Source organism: Melopsittacus undulatus, chromosome 8, assembly GCF_012275295.1.
Source record: "Melopsittacus undulatus isolate bMelUnd1 chromosome 8, bMelUnd1.mat.Z, whole genome shotgun sequence".
Lineage (NCBI taxonomy): Eukaryota > Metazoa > Chordata > Aves > Psittaciformes > Psittaculidae > Melopsittacus > Melopsittacus undulatus.
In genome coordinates, this window is record NC_047534.1 from 4,601,500 (window position 1) to 4,617,960 (window position 16,461).

A 16,461-nucleotide genomic window follows, 5' to 3' on the forward strand; every position below is an offset into this window, starting at 1 on the left:
AGGAGCACTGGTGTGGAGGAATATCAAAGATGCTGAGTCTTCTGCACTGTTGGATCCCCCTAATAGAATGACAGACTAACCTTGAGATTCTGCTGGCTTTTTTATGCAAGGATCCTAAAGTAAAAGCCTGGAGGAAGGGAAGGTACAGCACCATTAAAGAGCTCAAGATGCACTTTGCCATCAGGGCTCAGATGCAGAATTAGAGCAGTCGTGCAGAATTAGAGCAATGGGAAGGAACTAAATACACTCTTCTTCTCTGAAGTCTCTCTGAAAGAGGGAGACAGCAAACATTCCAGGTGTGTCCAGGAGACATGAGTGGAGTTCCTCTGCAGGCAGAGGCGTGATGTATTGTTTCTTGTTTAATGAAAGGAGATTGAGAAGCCATAAGCAAACATATTGTTACTTCTTAACCGTTAGCAGCTAGCTTAAACTGAAAGTTCCAGTGGATTTTTTTTGTGCTTATAAGGAAGGAAATAGCTGGCAGAGGTTTGTCTTTGAGGCAATTCAGGTTTTTACCAAAAAAACAAAGGGAAGAATTTTCCTTTTTTTTTGTTTTATTTTTTCCTGCTTCCCTGAGAAGCAGAAATAGGTCAAAAATAACAAAAGAGAGTTTAATCCAACACCCACATATCCTTTGTTTCAGCCAGACTGCTTCAGAAAGCCTTTTCTGGACTTCTTCTCAGTACCATGTTTCTAGTGCTTATTTTAGATGTCCTTCCAGTTTTCACTCTTCTATATATGTCTCCATGGTTGCTGCTGTCTTAGATATAAGTAACTTTGCCAGGCAAGGTCCTAGACCCCACAGTTGGTCAGGAACCCCCTGCTTCAACTTCTGCAGCTTTTTGCCTCTATTTTAGGTGTGGCATCTGCATTGCCTTGGATTTTCTCATTGCCTAAGAGAACAGGTTTATTTTCTACACTTACATTGTCTAAAACCCATCACTTTAGTCGTCTAGCCTCAAGGAACTGTAACTTCAGCCATAACATTTTTATAGCTTGAGAGAATTGTTTAAAACTGAAAACTGGGATTAAGATTGTATATCCTTATGAAAGAAAGTTGATGCTCAGTTGCATGTGGCTTTGTGATTGATGACTGGATCCCGCTCAGGTAATCTCAGTTTGCCAGTAAAGTCTTTATGATTAAGAGAATTTTAGGTCCTTTGAGTTTCAGTGACCTATTCCTTAAAGCTGCTCAGGCTTCACTGGGTAATTGCTTCATCTCTGGGGTGCCACTTTAGGCCCAGGGAAGTGTGGAATCTTCTTTAGAACAGTTATTGCACTTTCTGAAAGCTGTTTGTCGTCTACAACATTAAGCAAAACTATAGCAGAAGCAGGAGCAGGAGCAAATAGATATGTAACACCTTGCTTGGCTCTGGAGGGCAGTTTTATAGCCTACCTCATGATAACTTGTTTACTGAAGAAATCAAGGACAGAAGGAAAATGCTCTAATGAGATTTGGTCAGTTTTGGTTTCAACTTCTAGCGTGGTTTTCCTTGCAGGTCAGGAACCATGTGTGGACGACGTGTGGGTTTTTAAATCGAAGTGAAACCACAAAGCCTCCTGCCAGCGGGGTTAATTTCTCTGGTTGTGCTTCAGTTGCATGCATAAATTAGCTTCCCCTGTGAAAGCAGTAGAAATAATTTACGTTGGTTTTGATGGAGTCATTGGAGGTCACAATTCTTATTTCACCCCAAAGTCTCCCTGGCTTTCACCCAATGAGAAACTGCAGAACCTCACCCGTGCAGTTGTCTCCTGTATAGCTCTTTGGCTGCTCAAAGCAGGAAGCCTTCCTGCACCTTGTCATATGCAGCTTCACATTCACTCGAAAGTGAGTTTTGGTAAAGTTACATAAGAAGGCAAGTAGCACATAACAATATAGTCCTCACTGGAACTTAGGGCTGTAGCATCTTCTGCCATTGCTGTTGCAGGCAGAAAATCTGGCCTTCCTTAGTATTTGAACTCTTGATTGAGAGAACTAAAATCCATACTGAATCCCCTTCATTATGGTCCTTATGGATAAACTTAGCTCTCACTAGTCCAGGTGCAAACACATGAAATTAGAGGAATGATAAGGGAGAATTAAAGCAGAGCTGCTGGACGCATTTTGCTCCCTGGAATATGTTCTGCTCCCTCATGATTTTCATGGTGTTCAAGTTGTCAGTTTGGGAAGAACACTTTTGAGTGTTATTGTAATGGACACTTTTGGGCAATGTAATTTCGCCCTTACATTTCTTCTTTTCACTTTAGTATCTCACTTCCTCCATCCTCTTGTCTTTGACGCTGCTGTATCCTTTTGATAGTTTTTCCACTGTACTGTTGTATTACTTTCCATTTGTTGTTTTTCCCTTTTTTCTCTAACAACTACTTTTTCCTTTCTCATTCTCTCACTTCATTACTACCAGTTTTCCCTTCTCACATTCCTAGATTGTCTATTGTAGGTCACTCATGTTAATTATCCCTAGTACTTCTGCTTTTATTTCTGTTAGTTTCTCTTGTGAGATAAAAGCATACCCATGCACATATCAACATATATACATACATAGAATCACCCTTGCAAACTTGCATTCCTATTATACTCATGTAAATCTTCCTTCAAGGAGTTTTTCCTCTGGTTCTCACCTCCTCAGGGCCTGTGGCTGACTCCACTGAGGCTTCACTTGAGCCCATGTACTCAGTGCAAAGAGTAAAGCCTGAGGAGCAACTGAGCCTGGGTTTGCCCCTGGAGGTTGAATTGGCAGAAGAAGACCCATCACATCAAGCAAGTGATGAAGATCCCTGAGCGAGGTGGCAACAGCACTGAAGGATGTTTCTAGCAGTGGTGATGACTCCTGTGCCTGTAGGATTGGGAAAACAGTAAGGGAAACATCTGACTGACTTTGCTCTCATTGGCTTGCTTATGGAGGGATGTCGCTGCAGCCTGGATGTAGTTGCAGCCTAGCAGGTATATGTCATCAATGAGACCCATCTGTGTTGGATTTGCATGTGTGGCCTTCAACCTGGAGTCAAGCATTAAAGCAACAGAAGATACTGCAGCTTCTTTATGTCAGCAGAGACTCCCTTTAGAAAATATATAGTTTAAAGTATCATTCGACTGTAAAATAATCTAATGTTTGCATAAATAAATGTTGTTGACTCCCTTTTTAGCAAAAGCAGCTATTAATAAAATAGATGCTTTCTTGAAAAGCCTTTGAAACCTTGGAACAAGCCAGAACTCCTTTGGCCTGGAATTATTCTTGAAACTCTGTTTTCTTCAGTCCTTTCTATTTGCTTTCCTGCCTGCTTTCTAGCCAGCATGTGCCCTGTGAAGCATGGGCTGCTGTGTTGTGGTTGGAGAGGTGCAGCATGGATAAGGCTGGCATTCAGCGTGTCCCCTCTTGCCTGAGGGAAGCATGCACTAAAAGTCTAGAGAGCTGGAAGCAAAGCAGTGGAGGCAGCCTCTTTGTTATATCTGAGCCAGCCGTTTGGGCTGCTGCCAGCTCTGCCCGCTGCCCTGCCTGGGGAAGGGGCAAAGGTGCCTCTTTATTTGCTTACCGCTGTACTTCAGAGCTCTGCTGTCACCTGTGTGCAGTCATTTGCAAACAGGCTGTATGGCTGGGGAGCAGAAATGTGTTTTTTTAAACCCTAAGCAGATTTATAGTCTGGTTTCCTGTCAGATCTTTGCATTTTCCTTCTCTGCCCCTCCCAGCCTCTGACACACTTTTTTCTTACTTTCTGTGTTGCTCTTTGCGCGTTCCGACACCAATGCACTGGCTTCCTTCATTCCCAACTCTCCTTAAACTCTTGGTGTTTTAGGGGCCAATGGGGTGTTTTGCTCCTTGTGTTTCATTACTTTCATCAGCTGCAGAGCACAAATGACCTCTCCAGGACTCCTGGGGAGACACTGACTATTGCATGGAGGCAACATAGAGAGAGCTAAAGCCTGGGGCAGCTGCAGCAAGACAACCCAGTCACTCATGAGCACCCAAGGTAAGGAAAGCAGCGGACAGGTCAGCTCCACCTCACTGCTGGCTGGGACAGTGTTTGACTCCAACCCCTACAAGTTCCACTTTCACCCTTTTTGCGTTCGTTTTCAAGAGTCTGTTTCTTCTGTGCCTTCCTTGCCTTCAGCAGGTCTCGTACTTTGCGTGCACCCATACTTGGAGCTCAGGGTTTGATGAGGTCAACAGGCTGTAGCTGGAGGTGCAAATGTGTTCTTAAGGAAGCATGCACCGAGAGGTCTAGAGAGGGGAGGTTAAAGGACTGATCATCAGTACTGATCTGCAGGGAATTTCTGGTTCTACCTATTGTGTGTTACACCCTAGCCTTTTCCTTAAATCTCTTCGCTGGGTATTTATGTTTTCTGTTAACTAATAATATCTTTCTTGTTTTTTCTCTTCTAATTGTTCTTCTCACTCCCTTTGTTCTTGTCTCAACCCTAATGTACCTCTGATTATCTTTTTCACTTTTTATGCCTGTTTTTCGTCAAGCATATTTTCTGTGTGACAAATGTTTCCCTTGCTCATTCCTTTCCTTTCTCTCCACCTTCTCTCTCTTGCCTGTGCAATAGACTGTACATCCTCCCCCACGTTCTTCATCTTTCCTTCCCCTCTGTCAGTTCCTTTTCTGCGTTGTGTTCCTCTTTTCCTTTGCTTCTCTGGTTTCTCACACGCGCTCCTGCTTCCTACTCCATCCGCTTTCTCATGTACACAGCAGACATTGCTGGCCTTCAGTCAATTTTGCACACATGCTGGTGTTGCCTCTCCAGTGGGTTGTCCTTGCGCACACATGCTGCTCTCCTGTCTATCCCTTTCATGTACATGCACAGGACTTGCACCTTTACAAGTCTGGGGATGCATCCTGAAATACAAGACTTTTATACTTGCATGGCTTCCTTCCATACTTACTCATTCACAACAAATAACCATTACCATCCTGTCTTTCTGTTTCACAGAGGATTTTCTAACACCTATAACACACCGTAGCTTCATCTCCACTCACATATACTGCCTGCCCTGACTTTGTATATTCTGTCCCTTCTCTATCAACCCACTCCTTCCTAAGTTCTTACCACAACTCCCCACCAGATTTCTCTTATCTATGTTTATCTTGAATGTTGCATTCATATTGGGAGGAACTGCTGATGCAGATGATCTTACTCTCTGCTGCCTTAAGTATCCCCACTAAGTACCTGTAGGGGAACTGGAGGAAGTTATTGCAGTCTCTCAGCTCCCCTTTGCTTTGCAGAATATGCAAGGTGCAGCAGAGGAAGAGCTTAATGATGGTACCGAAAGTAGATTTAAAAACAGGCGAGGACAATCCAAAATGTCTTTGGGAAACCATAAATGCAGTTCTGGTTGATCATAAGCCTTTTTAGTGAACTTTAGTAGTTTTAAATCTGCTCCACAGCAGAACTTCTGGTGTGACACTGGCATGGGGTTCATTCCTATGGGATTCCAGATCCAGAGGTAGAGGTTCTCAGCTCTAACAGTGTAGTGGGAGGAGTAACTTTACTCCTACAATCTGGAAACAGCTCATTTCTCTTTATACCAGATATATTGGTGAGTCACTGAGACAAGCATGGCTAACACCACTGCATCCAAGGACAATGACTGACTATTATTCCTTGCTTAAGTTGTAAGCTTTGAACTAGGATATGACAAATAAGTACCTTTTTTTTTTGATGAAGACTCTTAGCTTGCCTTCCCAAGCAGGACTATTGAGACTGAGGATTTATTTCTGGGGATGTTCTGATAAGAGCTTTTGGGGACTGAATAAGGAGCACTTATTAAACTCAGCTGAATTAAATAAGAGAATTATTAGTGGAGAATTCTCTCAGCAATCTGTTCTGCTCTCTCAAATTGTCCATCTCCTTGTGAGTGAAAGGAGCTTAAATTTCATCTTTGCATTGTAATATATCCTCCTGGTTCAGAGCTAGCAAACGGTGGCCTTTGAGCTGTGAGCATTGTCTTGTGAATACAGAAGCAAAGTACCTTAAAATATCTTTGTCTCTGGATCTTGGGATCAGTCCATCGAACCATAAAATGAGACCTATACATTTTACAGATACAGTCCAATATGACTCCTTCCTTCTCTGCTACAACTCATCCTGTGATATGAAAACTACTTGCGCTCCTTTTAGTCATTCTGCAAAAACTTGAATGATTATTTTATGCTTTGTTTGTCAGGATTCTGTGCCCTATTACTGGTCCTTTTGTAAGGCCATGATATCTCCCAGAAATCATTGACGAAACAACATCTCTTCGTTCACAACATCTCTTCTTTCTGTCTTTCTCTTCCTTTTTCATCCTGACAGTTTGTGTATGTTGAGTTAGAAAAGGGCATTGTCAAAGTTGTGTTGTGACAGTTGCAAGGGGACCTGGAGCTAGCAGTGCTTTTGTGTGTGTGTGTGTATCTGGTTTGTTGACTTCGGCAGAGGACAAGTTTCAGCTGGAAAGAGTCTGGAACCTTTCCATCCAATTGCCAACCCCAGAACATAAATTCAGAACCATGTTTGACTCCTTGGTCTTACACAAATGGTTACTTCCAATTAGCTTCAACTCTGAATTAAGGGGAAAATAAACCTTAAACATGGGTGGAAAGAGAACTATCTGACTGCACACATCTGTTAAAGGCAGTTTGAACCTTCTGTAGAAGGATGTGTCCCACATAACTGGGATATGCTGAAAAAAATCTAAATGCTATATGCCAAATGACCTTGGTTTACATACAGTTACTTGGTGAAATTTTTCATCATCCATATGGAATGATTGTGCACAGAGGATGAAATCTACAGAGATCCTCATTTCTCCTAGTATTATGCCTGTGTTACAGAGAGAGAACAAGATACCCACTTTTTAGCATGTCTCAACTCTTTGATATTGAAATGCAGGTTTCATGAAATACGAACTTTTCAGTTAGATGTGATCATTAAGGTTGTGTAACCGACATGGAATCTGACCCATGGCAGTTTTCTTTGTAGATAGCCTCCATAGCAATCTAAACTTCAAAGCAACAAGGAATAGGGGAGCAGGCCTCATGATTTTCAAACTGGAAAGTAAACCAATAAATCTCATAAAGTTGGTGAGGTTTATGTGGGTTTTGCCACTGATAACAGCAGCATGTCTGTAGGAATTGCAGTCTGAGAACTCTGACCACTTGGCTGAGAATACATGATCTGCAGTGAACCTGCAGTTCCTTTCTCGGAACAAATTATGGGGTTTTCTCAGGTGTGCATGTAAGAAGATTCTCCATCGCTTCCCTTCCTCCCAGACTCTCTCTTAAGCGCTGCCTTCACCCTCTAGTCTGGGTCAGTTGTTTAATGGCAATGAACACTTTCAGTAAGGTAACCTTTCTGCTTGTGATTTGTTCAAGGACTCTGGAATTATAATGGTTGCTGTCAAATGTATGTAATTGGTCTCTGTGGCACAAAGCCAATGAGTGATAAAAGCTTCTTTCTCTCTACTTCTTTCTTCTGTATTCTCTCCCTATGTTACCCTCTCGCTTTGGCTCCTCAGGCAAAAGGAGACTATGGTGCCAGTCTGTTTGAAGCACAGTTTGACTAAACAGCAGATCTGCCATATGCCTCGTCATGGTGTGTCCCAGCCGTGGGCATTGCTCCTTGGCTGGCAGTTTTCACGTTGACTTTAGCTAAACATAAAGGTCTTTCCTGAGCTTTGATTTTTGAACACTCTTCTTCCTTCATAATCTTCTCCCAAATATTTGGGCTTTAGGAATGGTGACAGCTTGTGAGTACCATGGGCTCACATGCTCAGTGATCTACAAGGGGTGTACTTAACATTTTACCAGTGGATAAGGCCTTTGTACTTTTTTATAGGAAAGGCAAACACATAGGGGTTTATTTCCCACAGCTCATAAAAGTATATTACTAATAGCACCAAAACTTGGCAATGTGTTGTACATTGTCTGCTATTGCTGCTGAACATATAGTAAAGGGAATATTCTTGTTCTGTTAGTCCTGCAAACCCTATTTTATCAGCAGTGCTGGATGGGGCAATTCTTTCTAATGCTGTCTCACCTCTAGGAGTCTCTTTAACAACTCAAAAGGAAAAGAAATTTGTCAAATCTCCCTGGAAATCTAGCAGAAATGTCAAGTGAAATGCTATAACATTCTGGTTGTGTCAAAAGGATAAATGTATAGACAGCTGTGTATGTGATATTATTTGTAGTAATCGGTTCCTCACTGAATTTGTCTGTGTAAAGTAACACTGTGTAGCGTTAGCAAACCTGTTTGTTCTGGTCCCCGAGGCCAGTTTGGCCTTACACAAAGATACTTGTTATATGTCTGGGTCTGGTAGTCAGCCCTGGGGCTTTTGTAGTTCACGGGAGAAATACAGCTTCAGTGCAAGCAATGAGAGGATTCCCACCGGCCTCCTGAGCACTGGTTGTTTGCTGGCAAATTTTCCTCAGGTTGTAATTGAGGCACTGAAGGGTAAATTTAACGTGAGAGGTCGCTGTTTAAAATGGGATAAGGATTTTTTCCCATTTGGATGCAGAAAAAGCTGTATGCGAGCAGTACATGTGTGGTTATCATTAGCACTTAATGGATTGTTTCCACCTCAGTTTTTTACAGCTCTGTATGTGTACAAACATTTCTAATCTAGCTGTGCCCATATTTGCAATCAGTATGAGTGTGCTTAATAGGTTGTTACGCACATTTACTATATTTAAGCACAAAAGTTAGGTTCCTCCAGGGTTTGAAATGCAAATAAAGAAGCATTTCAGATGTTCCCCTCTGTAAATTCTGAGCAAACTGGGAAGACACCCAAAGGTTGCTTCAACTCTTTTCCTAAAGGTTGCACCAAATGCATTTCATTTCCAAATTACGATGTGCTGAGTATCACATTTATAAGATCATTTGAAGGCTTTTGACATCTCGGTTAAAATACCAGTGACCTACACCATTCACTGACCAAACTGGTCTGTCACATGAAGTCTGTGTTTAACAGAATGCTTTATCCCTGGCTGCGGTTTTGCATGGATCCTCTCCAGAGTCTACTGGTGCATCCCAGTCTTTTCCAAGAACAAGGCACAGCATCCATCCGGCAGCTGCTGCCTCCATCTCTATCCCTTGGCTTTTTTCTGAATCAGAGAATCATTTAGGTTGGAAAAGACCCCTAATATCATTCAGTCCAACTGTTCACCTGCCTCTGCCAAGAACAACACTAACCCGTGTCCCAGAGCGCCACATCAAGGTAGTTGCCGTTCCGTATGTTTTTCACAGCTTATAATGATGTAGTTAGAGAGATCATCAAACTCATTTCACTAATGACTTGCACTAACTGAAAATACATAATTCCATAAACATTTTCCACCTTTTTTACTATTGCAGAGCTGATTTTCCCCTTTTAAAAAAACAAGATCAAGGTTCTTCAATACTAGTCTTCCTTTACAGTTCCTGCCAAAACAAGTGAGAATAAGTCTCAGTGTTTAATTGTTTAAGATTTGGGGGGCATTTGAGCATATTCCAGTATTTCCAGTTACAGATTTTTCAGGAAGACCAAAACTTACGTGTTTTATTGCAGAAGGTTTAATCTCATTCTCTTTTGTTCTCTCAGTTTTGCCGTTTATGACATGAAAGATATCAATGGGGTGTGAAACAAAGATATAATAAAATTTATATCTTAGGGCAGAGAGGTATGTTTTCTTCTGCTTCAGGTGTTCTAAAAAGGTGAAGATAGTATAATTTCCTGTATGGCTGGAATCACTGAATCATTTTGGGGTTCTTCGATCTGCAAGTCTGTGATCTGAAGGAAAAGTGATACTTGAGCATTTCCTATGGAATTTACACTACAGACTGTGTCTTTGTGACTTGCCCATATCCATTGTGAGAGCAGTACCCAGGCAGTTTTGCTGCAGTAAATGATCTTGACAGCATTGCTGTCACTGAATCACTGAATAACCAGGGTTGCACACTTGTGAGAGCAGTGTCTGGCTCAAAATTTACTTCAAGTGGCATGTGAGAATTTGGTGTCAGAAGGACTGACTTTTTTTCACCTGCAAAGAATAATTGGAGATACTAGACCTACTGAGGAAGGCACCAGAATTTGAATGCCTCTTTGAAGGATGTGAATTGAAGGACTGAAGGCTGTGAATTGAAGGACTTGCTCTTGATACATCATAAACTTCTGCAATGCAGAAAAATACAAATTCGTTGCAATTGCGCCCCATCATTATGACAGATCATAGTCCATAAATCCGAGGCTATTTGAGCAGGACATGTTGGATGCAAACCTATTAAGTAGCTAATGCCATCAGCACAGACCTAAGTCTCTGCATGAAATAGACTGGAGCAGTGAAGATAAATGGAACATTCAACTACTTTGAGGATAGAACATGAGAAAAGGCAGAGAGGGGTTTTGTTACTGTATTCTGGTCCTCCAGGACATCCCAAGTCCTCTTCTGCTTTCAGTCTGACCCATTTGTCTGACTTGGCTCACTTGTCTTATTCAATATCTTGTCTATTCTTCCTCTCTGATTCCGATTACCATTCCATGTATGGTAGTTTCATCAGGTGAGTGAAGATAACTGACAAACTTCTCTATATACATTATACATTCGAACTGAAGGTATCCATCACCTCTGCTTGGTGACTGATCCTAAGGGAAATGAAGTAATGCATCAAGCACAGCAAATGGAAGATAGAAAAGATCAGAGAGAAGGCAGAGATGGCTCATTTTGCTTTAGCAAGGTTTCTAGACCTCACTTGCCAATGTCATATTTCATCTGGGACATTCTTCCACTTCTTTTCTCTTGCGGAGAATGCTTAACATATAAAACTGGCTGTAGTAGCACAGGCTGTTTAGGTTGTTGTGTTGTGTTTTTGGCCAGTGTGGTCCAAAACTGACCCTCTGGTCCTGCATGTAGAGCTGCTATAAAGAGTCGAATCGGAGCATCAGACTCTGTGGGCTGTGAGGCCACATCCTGGCATCCTGGCATTCAGTGTTATGTTCTATACATCTAGAAGTGGGTTACTTACACCTTCCTCCATCCCTCACATGGATACGTATTATTTACTCAACTCTGCTGATCCTTAAACGCTGGTATGAAGCTGGTATGGTAGGCTGGATATAAGGAAGAAATTCTTTACTGTGAGGGTGATGATGCACTGGAATGGGCTGCTCAGGGAAGTTATGAATGCTCCATCCCTGGTGGTGTTCAAGGCCAGGTTGGACAGAGCCTTGGGTGACATGGTTTAGTGTGAGGTGTCCCTGCCCATTGTAGGGGGTTGGAACTGGATGATCTTAAGGTCCTTTCCAACCCTAACTATTCTGTGGCTCTACGAAGATACTGCTGTATTCATTGGCAGCTGCCCTGAAAATAGAACAGAACTTTTAAAGCATTGTGAGATTATCAAGAGAAAATTGATGTGACAGCGTCCACGAAAGCTTCGCTGTCACTGTATTGCTCCTGCCTTAGTACATAGAGCATTGCTTGATCTACCTTCCGCTTGCCATTACTGGTAAAGAAGAACTAGTTTTATCACGTTGCAAAGCAGTGAGCTTTTTTAATGCTGTGACCATGTCCTTGAATGTTTCCAGCTCTCAAGTTGCATCAGGGAGTCTACAAGAATTAAGAAGTTGCCCACCCATGACTAACCAGGACCAGCAAAATAAAGCCCTTTTTACCCGAGAGAGTGTTGTCATTGAGAGCAGCCAAGGGGCAAGCCCACACACAGAGCTACCCCAGAAGCTTCCCTAGCAATCCAGGAGTTACTAATAATTACTTGCTCTCAGGACAGGTCCTGTGAATACTTCCTCCCACACTGACTTGCTCTGAACAATTTCAGTGTAAGTACAAGAAGCAAGTTCAGGTTTGTGGTTACTGCAGCTCATCAGCCCTTTCAGAGCTCTCCCACGGTACTTGCCCACTTCTCACCGAGTCCTCTCTTCCCTCACCGAGGCACCTCGAGGAGCAGCAGTAGAAGAATGCCTGTCCCTGCCTTCTCCTCAGGTAACCAGCTGCATTGCTATGCAGGGAGATGTGCTCATGTAACCCTTTCAAACAGGCATGGGTGGGCAAAGACAGGTTGAGAGCTCCTGTGCTCTCAAGATCTCTGGAGGGATGATAGGGGTAGCTCACAGGAGACACAATCTCACCCAGTAATGTAAGCATCAGTGCTGATGTCAGCCTAGGCCAGACCTCCTAGGAATGCTGGTAATGAAAAGGCTGGGAATATTTCTTATTTTAAAGAGGCTTTTAAAATTCTCCATATGCTTCCTTGAAAAAATTCCTTTTATCTTTCTGATGTTTGCAGTACCCTGGAGAATAATACAAGGTCTTTTCTCAGGTGATGAGTGTATTGCTTTTATAGGATTTGAAACAATTACTGACCTGGGTAGCCTGTGACAAAATAGGGTTTTGAATTCAGATCCAACTTGCTCTATCTTGCTCCTGTTTCTCATCCAGAGTGAACCTTACCCGTCATTATTTTGTACTTCACATATATCATGCTAGAGTAATTACTGCCATAGGAGATAGAAGGGCATTGCCATCAAAGAAGGGAACCTGTAAACACAGCACATGATTCTTAAAAGGTCTGAAACCTGAGTGGAGGGAAGCAGGAGTTAAACCACCTCCTGCATAACAGTTGTATGCTTGACATTCCATCCCTCTGCCTAATTCCTTGGTTTCATCCTTCATGGTGACTTCATTAGCAATGAGATGCTAATTAAATTTCGTGTTTATGATTAGAAAATAAAATCATTGGACCTGTTTTAAATAGGTTTGTATGAGTTCGGGCTCCGTTACCTGAGTCAGCAGTGTAGATCCTGCAATGCTGAACTTACCGGCTTTGGGGAGAGAAAGTAAATAGAGCAAACAATGATGGAAGGAGAATCTAATCTAAAGCCTCATATGGTTTCGACCCTGTATTACATTTTGAGCATAAGAAAAATAGTTTTGTGCCTCATAGAAAGAAATCTTGTCAGTTACATACAATGAACCTTTCTTGTATTATTTCTCAGAGGTTTCAAAGCTTAAAATCTCATTTAAGTCTTAAAATCTCAATTGGAGTTGGAGACAATATGCTGAAAAGAGATTGATGCATCAGCAATGTTTACCATGACCCGTTAGCTAGTAGAATACTTATTTCATGGATTCAGAAGGGCTGGAATTAATACAGGTAAGCACTGGCACACAGCATCTGCACTCTTCCCTGTGGGATGTGTGCTACTGGAGACATTGTATAATACTAGAGAATCAGAACCACTTAAATACCACTGCCAGCCAGATTTATAGGTGCTATATAGAACAGTTTCCTATTCATGTAAAAATTAGCACTTCACAAAGCTTTAAAGGCCCATTTTTCAAATCCTTAGCATTTGAAGAATGCAGCAGTTGCAAAAAGCTTTTTGAAAGAGCTCAGCTCCAAGTTAAGTGTGTAAGAAAGACCTGATTTGTCTAAGTGCTTAGCACTCAGCAGCTCTGTTATTCCTAACAGTACCTTATGCCACACTGGGGCAAGTCTTGCAACAAGCTGGCCATTTATTTTGTTGCCTAAATGCTACCTGCACCCTTTGAAAATCTGACCCTGATTACAAGCTGTGCCCTTGGGTAAGAATGAGAAATAGGGGAAATTGATCCTCAGGTGTGGGAGCCATTTACTAGTGCTTTTATTGCCTGTAACCTCCCTTTGTATGCAGATACAACGCTGCATTCAAAACAAAGGCTTTCCATATTCCACAAATGCTTTTGTTGCTACCTTGTGATACTATGAGGTAATGGGGATAGCACATATGGAATTGTTATGCTTCAAGGCATAAGTTAGGAAAATACAACTAAGCTTGCACAGACTTGTAGTTGATTACAACCCCTTGTAAATTCCCCTAAAGATCAGTATTTTCATGTATATAATCCTGAAAATCTTGCTTTTGTAATATTGTTTGTAGAGGCTGTTTTGACAGCAGCTGCCCATGCTTAAAGACTGGGATGCTCACAGATGGAGCGTTGCAGTCTTGATGCTAATTCTGGCATTGCTTTCGAGTTGCTGTTTTCACAACTATTTATTTCCACAGACAGCAGAGAATTTGGTAGAAGTCTCGTGCTTCTCCTTGTGTTGACTCATTCTCCAGAACGTACCCAGGTGAAGATGGATAGCCAAATTTCTTGCCATGTTAGTACTATGCTGCTTTGGTCTTTTCATAACCATGAACTGAACTGACCTGAGTTTCCTGATGGGACCAGAGTTTAGTCTCTTCCAATGATCAGTTAATTCTTCTGGGATAACTTTTCCACATGAAAGCTTTGCAGCATTTATTCTCTATCATCAGAGCAATTGAGTTAGTTATGGAGAAAGCAATGGAAGATGCTTAGTTCCTCCTTGCAGTGCTTTGAAGGGAGGAAATACAGACTTTGGTATCTCTTCACCAAGACGGGGAGACAAAGTCATAGAGAGGTCACCACCCGTAAGTACAGTCCCATTAAGTGAAGAATCAGACCTTTTTTGCTTTAAATTGCTATAGTGGCAACTTAAAGGAGCCCTCCAGCAGGAAGGAAAGGGAACTGTCTCTGTTTTCCAGAGATTGCTTTACTGTTCTCAGTTGCAAGTGAGGTTTCTTTGGTGGCACTGGTTAATGTAATCCAGCTGTATTCTCTGCAGTACAGGACAACCTGTTGGAGGTGCTCCTCAGGTTTTCCTTGCTCCATCCAGAGTGCACAGCTCCCTGTGGCTGTGAGGACACTTCCTCTAAGACTTTCCTCTGCAGTGGTGTCATGTTTGAAAGTTACCCACAATTTCTGTTCAGAAGAAAAGGGAAGTAAGGCAGCCCCCAGCACCTTTCTATGTACTATAAACAGCAAGTTTGAGAGAGAGGATGGTGGGTGTATGTTTCCGGAGCTACATGACACAGTCCTGTGACACGGGTACAAGAAGAGAGAGGACACAAAGCAGGAAGAAGAGGAGGTGACCAGAAATCATAAGAGGGAAAAATGATTCATAAAACAAGTACGACCATTTCCATGTGAAAGGAGAATTCTAATTTCCAGCAATAAAATAGCGAGTTCCTTTTGATTCCTGGTGAGGTTTTGTCCTTAGAGCAGGCTGCTTGTGGTCTGTTGTAGACTTTCTCTTGTCAAATGGCATCCTCTGTGTGTTTTGTGCTCTGCTGGCTGAGGCATGCAGATTTAAGCAAGCTTACAAGGACAGAGGATTTTGCCAATGAGCAGAACATCAAGGACTATGGCAATCTGCAGCTAGGAGTGAAGCTTACTTCTTCCAGTGACTTTGTGGAAGAAGGACTACAGGTATTGGTTACGTAAGGTGTGCGTATCATTCTTCAAGCCACAGTCAAGCTAGCCTGTGCAAGACAGCAGTTTGTTCTATTAAATTAGAGTCTCTTTTAAAGTAATAGTTACAAAGAGGTCACAAAGTGAGTAACGTATCTGTTCTATCTACATGAAGCTGTGCATTTAAAATGAACAAAATGTATATGTGAATCATAGCAGTCATCACCCTTGGGAAACTGGACAGTGTTTGATCCAACAGAATATGCTGCTAGCAATTAAGAGCTAAACGTGTATGGGTAAGTCTTCACAGAGCTAGGTGGGGAGCTATTATACCTTTCCATAGTGCATTTAAGATATTGAACTGAATCATTAAATCGCCACAGTGAATTACAGTGAGATTATCTGACAGTACTCAAACCTGGAGTGTAACCTTTTCAGTTCTAAGAATGGCCTACACGTTTACTGTCAGTTATGCTGAATTTGGAGATTGTTAAACTAGAGTGGAGTCCTCCCATGCTTTCACTGTTTTGGGGGATGAGAGGATCACCTACATAGAATCATTATCTGCCTACATAGAAGGTGTTCTTCTCTCTGTGTTTTCTTATTTCTTTAAACTCATGTAATTTAAGTTTGTAGAAAGTGTCACGTTTTCAAATAGACGAAGTAGCATTTTTGTATGGCAGAGCTATACTTCTTTCTCTTTTCCTGTTTTATGTGATTTGTATTAATAGAAGTGTTAAAAACACCAATGAGAGTCAGGCTTTCTATGCAAAGGTTATGAGAGTTTCATCTGTAGGTGTCAGCTAATGAATCTTTGTCCTCACCAGGTTCTTACATAGCTCAATCTATGCAAATCCCTTGTGAACACCGGTTCTCTGTGCCAAAGAATGTGGTGGGGTTTGTAATGTGAGCACACATTTAGTGGGACCTAACCTGCGGTCATCAAATCCATTTGCATGTTTAAGTAACTTGATTTTTCAATTCAGGACTCCTCATAATCACACAGAACTATGCGCTTGCCCCCAGCTCTGCCTTCTCCTCCTCAGCTAGTGAGAATCTCCATCACTTGTAAAAAGAGAGTGAGTCAGTCTCAAGGAAAAGTTAACCTGGGACCCAGTAATGGCTTTTGAAGCATTTGTTGGGCCAGCATTTGCATGAGCCCTCAGTAGCCTGAGGATGACAGCTTCTTTCTTAGATCTTGGCTTTTAACACACATTAGTTGAAAGGAAATGCTCGTGT

General features: G+C 42.0%; 1 protein-coding gene across 1 annotated transcript in view; it reads left to right on the forward strand.

The window, feature by feature from the left end:
- The first annotated feature begins 3,844 nt into the window (after window positions 1–3,844).
- Window positions 3,845–16,461, forward strand: part of CARD11 (caspase recruitment domain family member 11) — a 45,328-nt gene continuing 32,711 nt past the window's right edge. Inside the window, 1 exon segment of the mRNA XM_005145260.4 lies at window positions 3,845–3,966. Within this exon segment, the coding sequence (XP_005145317.3) occupies window positions 3,954–3,966 (13 nt within the window). The 5' untranslated portion in view covers window positions 3,845–3,953.